This window comes from Electrona antarctica, assembly GCF_951216825.1.
Source record: "Electrona antarctica genome assembly, contig: scaffold_268, whole genome shotgun sequence".
Taxonomy (NCBI): domain Eukaryota; kingdom Metazoa; phylum Chordata; class Actinopteri; order Myctophiformes; family Myctophidae; genus Electrona; species Electrona antarctica.
In genome coordinates this window covers 26340-38868 of record NW_027637398.1, presented here as the reverse complement: position 1 = coordinate 38868, position 12529 = coordinate 26340, and the positions used below count along the sequence as shown (strand labels likewise).

General features: G+C 47.8%; 1 protein-coding gene across 1 annotated transcript in view; it reads right to left on the bottom strand.

Moving 5' to 3' along the window:
• LOC306918961 (kinesin-like protein KIF20B) overlaps positions 1-12529 on the bottom strand; it is a gene marked incomplete at its 5' end in the record, with an annotated part of 47191 nt that overhangs the window by 13564 nt on the left and 21098 nt on the right. Inside the window, 5 exons of the mRNA XM_079531799.1 lie at positions 1176-1373; positions 2770-3108; positions 4590-4811; positions 6093-6239; positions 12395-12513. Coding sequence (XP_079387925.1) covers positions 1176-1373; positions 2770-3108; positions 4590-4811; positions 6093-6239; positions 12395-12513 — 1025 coding nt within the window. The remainder of the gene's footprint in view (positions 1-1175; positions 1374-2769; positions 3109-4589; positions 4812-6092; positions 6240-12394; positions 12514-12529) is intronic.

Genomic DNA, 12529 nt, shown 5'->3' with positions numbered 1-12529 from the left:
TAGTGTGCATGCTCCCTCCCACCTGATCTCTAGTGTGCATTAGGGTTGGGTGACGATACGAATCTATCGTCAATCGCGAATGTACGAGTCCAATCGCCGAATATTTTTATTAGGCAATTTTTCGGGACGATTTTTTTCTTTTGGGCCGGGTGGAAAACCCCTCCTCCCTTATAATGGTATGGGACTGGGAGACATTGCTGGAATCCCAATGCGCCACCCGTGAAGTCGGGGGGAAAATACAAAACAGGCTGCTAGTGTTAGTGTAGGCTCGGGGATCGTTAGCTTAGCGCTTAGCTTAGCGTGTAGCTACTGATTCAACCCACTGATTGAACTTCATCTCATTTTTTATTTTGTTACCCTGGCTGCGCAGCTGCGCTGCAAAAATAGACGGATCTACAAGCTCTCAACGCGTAGCGAACGGCGCTGCAAAAACAGGCAGGACGCGGCGCCTTGAGAGCTTGTAGATCTGGCTTTTTTGCGACCTGTAGTGAGCTGTTCTCACTTTACTTTTATGTCACGAATATATCGTCCATCGGCGATTTTTGGACAGACGATGGGCGATTGAAAACAATTGGCATATCGCCCAACCTTAGTGTGCATGCTCCCTCCCAGCTGATCTCTAGTGTGCATGCTCCCTCCCAGCTGATCTCTAGTGTGCATGCTCCCTCCCAGCTGATCTCTACTGTGCATGCTCCCTCCCAGCTGATCTCTAGTGTGCATGCTCCCTCCCAGCTGATCTCTAGTGTGCATGCTCCCTCCCAGCTGATCTCTAGTGTGCATGCTCCCTCCCAGCTGATCTCTACTGTGCATGCTCCCTCCCAGCTGATCTCTAGTGTGCATGCTCCCTCCCAGCTGATCTCTACTGTGCATGCTCCCTCCCAGCTGATCTCTAGTGTGCATGCTCCCTCCCAGCTGATCTCTAGTGTGCATGCTCCCTCCCAGCTGATCTCTAGTGTGCATGCTCCCTCCCAGCTGATCTCTACTGTGCATGCTCCCTCCCAGCTGATCTCTAGTGTGCATGCTCCCTCCCAGCTGATCTCTAGTGTGCATGCTCCCTCCCAGCTGATCTCTAGTGTGCATGCTCCCTCCCAGCTGATCTCTAGTGTGCATGCTCCCTCCCAGCTGATCTCTACTGTGCATGCTCCCTCCCAGCTCACCGCTCCCTCCCAGCTCACCTGCCACATGTCTCCGCTCCGTCTCTTGCGTGTGGAGCGTGTGATCTTGACCTTGGTGACCTCCTCCTCTCCGTGCCTCCTCAGCGCCAGCCGGTTGGGCGTCAGCGGGCTGAAGGAGATCTCCACCTCCGGTTTGGGGAAGCGGCGGTGGCGCCCGTTCTCCGTGGAGATCTGGGACGCGTCGAGGACCAACAAACCCTGCAGCAACAACCACACACACACGCGCACACACGCACACGCGCACACACACACACACGATTTACAATGTAGGCATTTAGCAGACGCTCTTAACCCATTTAGACGATTCTACTAAATGTTTCTAAATCCTGACAGTTTTCTAACCCCCCCCCCCGCCCCCGACCCCCATCTGGAAATATGTAGTTCGAGGGACCCCCCCCCCCCCCCCCGACCCCCATCTGGAAATATGTAGTTCGAGGGACCCCCCCCCCCCCCCCCCGACCCCCATCTGGAAATATGTAGTTCCAGGGACCCCCCCCCCCATCTGGAAATATGTAGTTCCAGGGACCCCCCCCCCCCCCCCCGACCCCCATCTGGAAATATGTGGTTCCAGGGACCCCCCCCCCCGACCTGGAAATATGTAGTTCCAGGGACCCCCCCCCCCCCCCTGACCCCCATCTGGAAATATGTAGTTCCAGGGACCCACTATACCAGTCTAACCAGTGATCCCACACAGGGGTAAGGGGTCGACACTATGCCAGTCTAACCAGCGATCCCACACAGGGGTAAGGGGTCGACACTATGCCAGTCTAACCAGTGATCCCACACAGGGGTAAGGGGTCGACACTATGCTAGTCTAACCAGTGATCCCACACAGGGGTAAGGGGTCGACACTATGCCAGTCTAACCAGCGATCCCACACAGGGGTAAGGGGTCGACACTATGCCAGTCTAACCAGCGATCCGACACAGGGGTAAGGGGTCGACACTATGCCAGTCTAACCAGCGATCCCACACAGGGGTAAGGGGTCGACACTATGCCAGTCTAACCAGCGATCCCACACAGGGGTAAGGGGTCGACACTATGCCAGTCTAACCAGCGATCCCACACAGGGGTAAGGGGTCGACACTATGCCAGTCCAACCAGTGATCCCACACAGGGGTAAGGGGTCGACACTATGCCAGTCTAACCAGTGATCCCACACAGGGGTAAGGGGTCGACACTATGCCAGTCTAACCAGCGATCCCACACAGGGGTAAGGGGTCGACACTATGCCAGTCTAACCAGTGATCCCACACAGGGGTAAGGGGTCGACACTATGCCAGTCTAACCAGCGATCCCACACAGGGGTAAGGGGTCGACACTATGCCAGTCTAACCAGTGATCCCACACAGGGGTAAGGGGTCGACACTATGCCAGTCTAACCAGCGATACCACACAGGGGTAAGGGGTCGACACTATGGCAGGTAAATAAAATGTTGGGGCATGTGGAGTCTGCTATTAATTCTCTGGTATCGACTAACACAGGAATTGTGGTATCAGGATCGAATCGGGAACGAAAAAAGTGTATGGAGACATCCCTGGTCGTATCATCATAATCTAACCTGATTGGCTGGTCGTATCATCATAATCTTACCTGACTGGCTGCAGAGACTCTCTGCTCTTTAACACGGCCGTCCTCCATGTTGGATCTGTGCTCTGTCACACCGTCCTCCATGTTGGATCTGTGCTCCTTCACACCGCCCTCCATGTTGGATCTGTGCTCTGTCACACCGCCCTCCATGTTGGATCTGTGCTCTGTCACACCGCCCTCCATGTTGGATCTGTGCTCTGTCACACCGCCCTCCATGTTGGATCTGTGCTCTGTCACACCGCCCTCCATGTTGGATCTGTGCTCTGTCACACCGCCCTCCATGTTGGATCTGTGATCTGTCACACCGTCCTCCATGTTGGATCTATGACCATCAGACGCACTCTGCCACAGAGGGACACAATTATCATGCATTAATTATGCTAATTAGTCGTAACATGACATCATAGGGCCGGGGCCGGGGGGGGGGGGGGGGGGGGCAGGCCTCCAGCCTGGTTGCAACGTGGGGGTGCGTTGCAACCAGGCACTGCAACCCCCACGGACCCCCCCGATAGCAAAGATTTGAGTTAAAAACGTTCGCTCTGAAAGAATATAATATTCAAAGATTTGCTCCCACATTTTCACGATTTTTCAAAAACAGCAGACCTACAAGCTCGTAGCCGAGTGCCGCGCTACGAGCTTGTAGATCTGCTGTTTTTCAATAGCTAAAGTATAACACAATGCTTTAAAACACCAGAATGGATTAACCCTAAGGTTACTACGGTTACTACGGTGCTGCGTGTTAACCCTAAGGTTACTACGGTTACTACGGTGCTGCGTGTTAACCCTAAGGTTACTACGGTTACTACGGTGCTGCGTGTTAACCCTAAGGTTACTACGGTTACTACGGTGCTGCGTGTTAACCCTAAGGTTACTACGGTTACTACGGTGCTGCGTGTTAACCCTAAGGTTACTACGGTTACTGCGGTGCTGCGTGTTAACCCTAAGGTTACTACGGTTACTACGGTGCTGCGTGTTAACCCTAAGGTTACTACGGTTACTACGGTGCTGCGTGTTAACCCTAAGGTTACTACGGTTACTACGGTGCTGCGTGTTAACCCTAAGGTTACTACGGTTACTACGGTGCTGCGTGTTAACCCTAAGGTTACTACGGTGCTGCGTGTTAACCCTAAGGTTACTACGGTTACTACGGTGCTGCGTGTTAACCCTAATGTTACTACGGTTACTACGGTGCTGCGTGTTAACCCTAAGGTTACTACGGTTACTACGGTGCTGCGTGTTAACCCTAAGGTTACTACGGTGCTGCGTGTTAACCCTAAGGTTACTACGGTTACTGCGGTGCTGCGTGTTAACCCTAAGGTTACTACGGTTACTACGGTGCTGCGTGTTAACCCTAATGTTACTACGGTTACTACGGTGCTGCGTGTTAACCCTAATGTTACTATGGTTACTGCGGTGCTGCGTGTTAACCCTAAGGTTACTACGGTTACTGCGGTGCTGCGTGTTAACCCTAAGGTTACTACGGTTACTGCGGTGCTGCGTGTTAACCCTAAGGTTACTACGGTTACTACGGTGCTGCGTGTTAACCCTAAGGTTACTACGGTTACTACGGTGCTGCGTGTTAACCCTAAGGTTACTACGGTTACTGCGGTGCCGCGTGTTAACCCTAAGGTTACTACGGTTACTACGGTGCTGCGTGTTAACCCTAAGGTTACTACGGTTACTGCGGTGCTGCGTGTTAACCCTAAGGTTACTACGGTTACTGCGGTGCTGCGTGTTAACCCTAAGGTTACTGCGGTGCTGCGTGCTTTGAGACTAAACCAGAAACTGCTGGAAAAAGGAAATGAACACTGAGTCAGACAGACCTGTAGTGTGGCAGCGCAGACAGACAGCTGTCTGTCCTTCTCTGCGCAGACAGACAGCTGTCTGTCCTTCTCTGCGCAGACAGACAGCTGTCTGTCCTTCTCTGCGCAGACAGACAGCAGCTTCCTCATCTGGACCTCCAGGGCAGAGACCAGGGTGTCTCTGTCTGTCCTCCATGTGGACATGTCCGAGTCCCTCTGGGACAGCTGGGAGGACAGGGAGTCCTACGCACACACACACACACACACACACACACACACACACACACACACACACACACACACACACACACACACACACACACACACACACACACACACACACACACACACACACACACACACACACACACACACACACACACACACAGGGTTAGGTCACGCCTCCACATGGTATAAAGTGGATGTATCTCTCTCGCAAGCTCTTTCTCTCTCACTCTCTAGGTAAAGTAATGTAAAGTGAATGCCTCTCTCTCTAGTCAATGTAAGGTGAATGTCTCTCTCTCTCTAGTCAATGTAAGGTGAATGTATCTCTCTCTCTCTAGTCAATGTAAAGTGAATGTCTCTCTCTCTCTAGTCAATGTCTCTCTCTCTCTCTAGTCAATGTAAGGTGAATGTCTCTCTGTCTCTCTCTCTCTAGTCAATGTAAGGTGAATGTCTCTCTCTCTCTCTCTAGTCAATGTCTCTCTCTCTCTCTAGTCAATGTAAGGTGAATGTCTCTTTCTCTCTCTCTAGTCAATGTCTCTCTCTCTCTCTAGTCAATGTATCTCTCTCTCTCTCTCTAGTCAATGTAAAGTGAATGTCTCTCTCTCTCTCTCTAGTCAATGTAAAGTGAATGTATCTCTCTCTCTCTCTCTAGTCAATGTAAAGTGAATGTCTCTCTCTCTCTAGTCAATGTAAAGTGAATGTCTCTCTCTCGCTCTAGTCAATGTAAAGTGAATGTCTCTCTCTCTCTCTCTCTAGTCAATGTAAGGTGAATGTCTCGCTCTCTCTCTAGTCAATGTAAAGTGAATGTCTCTCTCTCTAGTCAATGTAAAGTGAATGTCTCTCTCTCTCTCTAGTCAATGTAAAGTGAATGTATCTCTCTCTCTCTAGTCAATGTAAAGTGAATGTCTCTCTCTCTCGCTAGTCAATGCAAAGTGAATGTCTCTCTCTCTCTAGTCAATGTAACGTGAATGTCTCTCTCTCTCTCTAGTCAATGTAAAGTGAATGTCTCTCTCTCTAGTCAATGTAAAGTGAATGTCTCTCTCTCTCTCTAGTCAATGTAAAGTGAATGTATCTCTCTCTCTCTAGTCAATGTAAAGTGAATGTATATCTCTCTCTCTAGTCAATGTAAAGTGAATGTCTCTCTCTCTAGTCAATGTAAAGTGAATGTCTCTCTCTCTAGTCAATGTAAAGTGAATGTCTCTCTCTCTAGTCAATGTAAAGTGAATGTCTCTTTCTCTAGTCAATGTAAAGTGAATGTCTCTCTCTCTAGTCAATGTAAAGTGAATGTCTCTCTCTCACCAGCTCTCTCTGCTGTTTCTCTCTCAGCTCGATGAACTTCCTCATTTCCTGGTTCCTCTTGGACTCCGCCTCTTTGGCTTGACCAATCAGAATCATCTTCTCATCCAGCCACTTCCTGCGCTCCGCCTGGTGCCTCTCCGTGCACGCCTGACACACGCACACGCACACACACACACACACACACACACACACACACACACACACACACACACACAATGACATTCATTCCTTTTTGGGTTTTCTTTTTTTACCATAAGCCAAAAGTATCAGATCTACAAGCTCATAGATCAGCTATTTATTTATTGGTGCATGACAACTAAACTAAAACTAGAAAGGTCGCAATTTTAAAAAATTGCAAAGCGTGGTTGCCGCAGTGGCTTACATATGCCCCTCCCACTGATATTGCCAGCCAATTACAATGGCTCACCCCTGCGATCATGCGTAAGTAATTCGAAGGGGATTTATCCCCCCAAAAATATTTTTTCTGCAAGAAACGGTTTAATTTTTTCGCATTGGCGGCGCCCCTCTATGGATGAAAATGGAATCGCTTTTGGCTTTTGGTTGATTAAACCACCCGCGACATCTGATTCAAATTTGGGATGGATTGGACATTCCGTTCGTGATTTTAGGCATTTTTTGTAAAATGGGCCCCTCCCACTAACTTCGGACGACGATTAAGGCCGAACAATACGGACAAAAAAAAATCTAAAAATCTGAAAAAAAATGAAACGCGGTCCGATAGGTCCAGATATCATGTGTACCGATTTCTGTGAGATTCGGACAAAATCTGTAGATTCCGGGGAAAAAAAGTGTGTTTTGAAGAAAATTCAAAATGGCGGAAAATATATCCTGACGCAAATGGGCGTGGCCTATATGGGGAGATGCGTCACGGCCCAAGGAATACAGGGAGAAAATAATTTTCTATCAATGTAAGGTGAATGTCTCGCTCTCTCTCTCTAGTCAATGTAAAGTTTTCAATGGGGAAATTTAATGCACGAATAAGATAATATCAATTAAACTATACAATATTTCTCTTAGCAATGAGTAAGCACACGATTCCCGATTTTTCCGGTCAATTTGACATATGGCTCAAGTGCGTACAGTCAAAACTGTGGGAGGAGTAGTGCGCCAAAGTTTTGTCTTACTCCAGTAAAATAATAAAGTGTTACAAGTACTATAGTCTGGTTGCCCTTTGGGCAACCACACTAACTACTAGAAATCAAGGAATAACTCTTATCTAATCCTTTATCCAACTCTAATATCCATAATCCTAATCTTTATCCAACTCTAATATCCATAATCCTAATCTTTATCCAACTCTAATATCCATAATCCTATAACTAAAAAATACATCACATGGATGCAACTGGGACATATCCTCAGTGATGTATCCTGAGGTCATCACCTGGGACGTATCCTCAGTGATGTATCCTGAGGTCATCACCTGGGACGTATCCTGAGGTCAACAGGGTTTTTGGTCTCCCAACATCATACCACTCATTCAGGCGACCCAGCCGGGGTTGATCAAATCCCAATTTACGTCCCAGTAGCTACCCTCGATCAGTCCATCAGGGAATGAGCAAGGCCACACAATCCGTTGCTCCGGAACTACTCTGCCGGGACTGGGGGAACCAGATTCTGGCGCATGGAAGGACTAGGCTCTGTGGGCTGACTCCTGTCCGGGCCCGTCCTACGTCTCACCAGGTCCAGTTCCTGTGCGTTGCACCAGACTCCCAGCACCAGGCACTCCATTCAGGAGTGGTGGATTATAATGGCCCTCCTAAAGGCCTCACCGAGGGTTTGTTGGGCTTCCTCCTCACGGAGGACACAGGCTGGGGCGCTAACCCATACTGCTCACCCTGGAGGACACAGGCTGGGGCGCTAACCCATACTGCTCCCCCTGGAGGACACAGGCTGGGGCGCTAACCGATACTGCTCACCCTGGAGGACACAGGCTGGGGCGCTAACCCATGCTGCTCACCCTGGAGGACACAGGCTGGGGTGCTAACCCATGCTGCTCACCCTGGAGGACACAGGCTGGGGCGCTAACCCATACTGCTCCCGGGGTGCCGTCTACATTCCGGCTGTCACCCGTCTCTCCTATGAGTCACTACAAAAAGAATAACCACATCTTTATACAACTCTAATATCCATAATCCTAATCTTTATCCAACTCTAATATCCATAATCCTAATGTTTATACAACTCTAATATCCATAATCCTAACCTTTATACAACTCTAATATCCATAATCCTAATCTTTATACAACTCTAATATCCATAATCCTAACCTTTATACAACTCTAATATTCAAAACCCTAACGTAACCTATGTCATATTCTAACTTGTATCTGTATGGGTTAGCGCCCCAGCCTGCATCCTCCGTGAGGAGGATGCCCAAAAACCTTCGATGAGGCCTTTAGGAGGGCCATTCGAGCCGCAAGTGGAGCCTGCAGTACTACCGTTGCCCAGCGGTGGAGCCTGCAGAACCATTGCGGCTCAAGAAACCACCACTCCAGAATGAAGTGTCTGGTGCTGGGAGTCTGGTGCAACGCACAGGTCCTGGCGGTACTCCTGGTGAGAGCAGGAGTGGACCTGGTGAGACGTAGGAGGGGCCCGGACAGGAGGCAACCCACAGAGCCTAGTCTTTCCACATGCCATAATAGTACCTCCCAGTCCCGGCATAGTAGTTCCGGAGTGGTTCCAACAGATTGTGTGGCCCTGTCTTTCCCTAGTGGGTCTGATCGAGGGTAGCTACTGGGACGTAAGTCGGGACTTTATCACCCCGGCTGGGTCACCCGAGTGAGGGGTATGATGTTCGCGAGACCCGAAACCCCGATGACCTTGGGATACATCACTGAGGATACGTCCCAGGTGATGACCTTGGGATACATCACTGAGGATACGTCCCAGGTGATGACCTTGGGATACATCACTGAGGATACATCGCATGTGATGCCCTTGGGATACATCACTGAGGATACGTCCCAGGTGATGACCTTGGGATACCGAGGATACGTCCCAGGTGATGACCTCAGGATATATCACTGAGGATACGTCCCAGGTGATGACCTCAGGATACATCACTGAGGATACGTCCCAGGTGATGACCTCAGGATACATCACTGAGGATACGTCCCAGGTGATGACCTCAGGATACATCACTGAGGATACGTCCCAGGTGATGACCTCAGGATACATCACTGAGGATACGTCCCAGGTGATGACCTTGGGATACATCACTGAGGATACGTCCCAGGTGATGACCTTGGGGATACATCACTGATGATACGTCCCATGTGATGACCTCATGATACATCACTGAGGATACGTCCCAGGTGATGACCTTGAGGATACGTCCCAGGTGATGACCTCAGGATACATCACTGAGGATACGTCCCATGTGATGACCTCAGGATACATCACTGAGGATACGTCCCAGGTGATGATGATGACCTCAGGATACATCACTGAGGATACGTCCCAGGTGATGACCTCATGATACATCATTGAGGATACGTCCCAGGGGATGACCTCAGGATACATCACTGAGGATACGTCCCAGGTGATGACCTCAGGATACATCACTGAGGATACGTCCCAGGTGATGACCTCAGGATACATCACTGAGGATACCTCCCAGGTGATGACCTCAGGATACATCACTGATGATACGTCCCAGTTGCATCCATGCAATGTATTTTCGTTCTTACAAAGAAGAAAAAAAAGTGTAACCTGCCGTTTTCTTCTTCTTTCTAATTATTTGTTCGGCCCGAAAAATTGTGTTTGTTGTCATGATTTGTCACAACTCTGTTGACTTTGTACGAGGCATAATGGTTTTACTGCTTGTGACGGAACGCTCCGCCATAACCGGGTTGCGCAACCACGCTGCCGTCCACCTCCCATTATACAGGCTGACTAAAAAGCTGAAAAGCTCCTAATCTGCGCAGCTCTCCGTGGTTTGGATAAAACGTGTGATGTTCGGAGGTCTTTGCTGATTATCCGGTGGTCTAGATGTAAACATTGGCGCTTTCTAGAGCAAGGATGGCTATAGTTTAGCTCGCTAGCATTGATGCTCCTGGCGTTTTTAGTGAGGGTACTTCCAGCTTCCCTGCGTTGGCTGATCTGAGTGCGCGGGAGGGTTTGTAGGGTTCAATCATGCTTGCAAGATATGGGGGAGCCATACCTTTGGTTGCTTTAAATGCCAGCATCAGAGTTTTGTATTCTGTGCGGGCAGCGATCGGGAGCCAGTGCAGGGAGCGGAGCAGGGGGGAGACATGTGAGAATTTTGGCTGGTTGAAGACCCACAACAGCCATTCTGTCCTGTGTGCGCACCCTCTAAATCGCCCCCGCAGCCCTCGGCAGCCTGAGGTTGGATTTGCGTCCAGCAGGTGGCAGCAGATGGGTTTTAAAAGGTCTTTAAATAAATACTTTTTGAAATGTCTATGAGGAAAATGAACGGGGAATTATTTCCTGGGCCCTGGTAAGGGGCGGGAGCGTCGCTGTCCCGCCCCCTTAATTAAAACAACAAAAAAAACTTGTTTTTTTCTTCTTTCTAATTATTTGTTCGGCCCAAAACATTGTGTTTATTGTCATGATTTGTCACGACAAGAGTTGGCTTTGTCCGCAGCGTACCTTCACATTAAAAGCTCCATTACCTTCACATTAAAAGCTCCATTACCTTCACATTAAAAGCTCCATTACCTTCACATTAAAAGCTCCATTACCTTCACATTAAAAGCTCCATTACCTTTGTGGTAAATTATGAATCATATAAGCATATATTCTACTTGGGCAATGCTAAACAATGTTAAAATTGGACAGTTACAAAGTGAAGATTTTAGTAGACTGACGACTCCTAATTCCATGAATAAGGTATGTTTACACTAACGAGGGGGACCAAAAGGGGCTATTGTTAATGTCTGAAGCTAGCAACACCTTACTAGGACAGAATGCAAATCCTTTTGTTCTAAGTTCGTTTGAAGCCGACAGGAGGTGTAAAGCAGAGAAGACTTTTATTGTCCTACTGACTGCCAAATGTTCATCGGGTCTTATTTCGGCTTGAGTCTATGCATGTTGACTCTAAAAACATTCTATGCTGGGTTGACTTTCGAGCCCACGCAATACTGCCCAAAATCACTTTCACCTAGAAAATCCATTCACATTTTTTATAATTCAGCTGACTGTGGAGACACATGCTGGAACTTTTTACTTTGAAATGTTTTATAGTTTCTGAGTTATTTAATTTAAACGCCAAATGCATTCTCAATGGCGAAAACACAAACTTTGGCACCACGTGTTAAAAAAAAAAAAAAAAAAGTGTTTTGATTTTTCTGGTTTTTTTTAATAAAAAAAAAAAAAAAAAAAAAAAATTAAAATATATATATATATATTTTTTTTTGGAAGACGTCCACAGACGTCTTGGGCTATGCACGTGCGGTAATACCCATGACGTCCACAGACGTTTTGGGCACAAAATGTGTTAAAATGTCTTAAAACACTCTTCTGTCATTATGGAATAAAGATAAACGCTAGGAAACGAATATATAGACTGGTTACTAAACTATTCGAGTGCATTCAGTACTAATCTAAAAATGTACTCTTAAACACAGGGTTTATGTACCGGGTTAAACAGCTCATTCATTTCTTAAATATAGTCAGTTCAGTTTTATATACTTCTGTTTAGTTTCATATAGTTCTGTTCATATATTTCCGTTATGTTTATATCTTCATTGTATCTTTAATTCATTATTGTGGTATTATTTCTTGCTCCGTTAAAAGTATTCTCATTTCACCAATGGAACAAATGTTTACCATGAGACTTGCCCTTTGTCTAGAAATGCCCGCCTCTAACAGGAAGCCAGGCTCAGACCTCATTGGTTAGAAGTCAGGAAGTGTTTATGCCCAGAGAGGGGAGGGACTTCTTAGGGGACGGCGAATCTTGAGTATATAATACCATGTAATGTCAACATTCAGTGCTGTATCGACTTAGTCTCACTTTGGACCGGAGGCTAATAAGAGACAGACCAAGGCGTGTACTTTTGTATATGCATGTTCTGTTACGACCCTGACTCTCGTGTTTAACAAATAAATACGGAATGTCATGAGACCAACATCGCGGGTTTTCCTTTGTTCTTTCTCCTGCATTGCTCCTCCGAGGCGACACACACACGTCGAGATTCCACACCTTCACATTAAAAGCTCCGTTACCTTCACATTAAAAGCTCCATTACCTTCACATTAAAAGCTCCATTACCTTCACATTAAAAGCTCCGTTACCTTCACATTAAAAGCTATGTTACCTTCAGGCTCTCCTGAGCGTGGGCCGCATCCCGTTTCAGCTCCTCGTGTGATTGGCTGTCTGTGTGAGTGGGCGGGTCTTGTGATGCATCATTTAACCTCCCCTTTAGTCTCTCCACCTCTGGGAAACAGGAAGG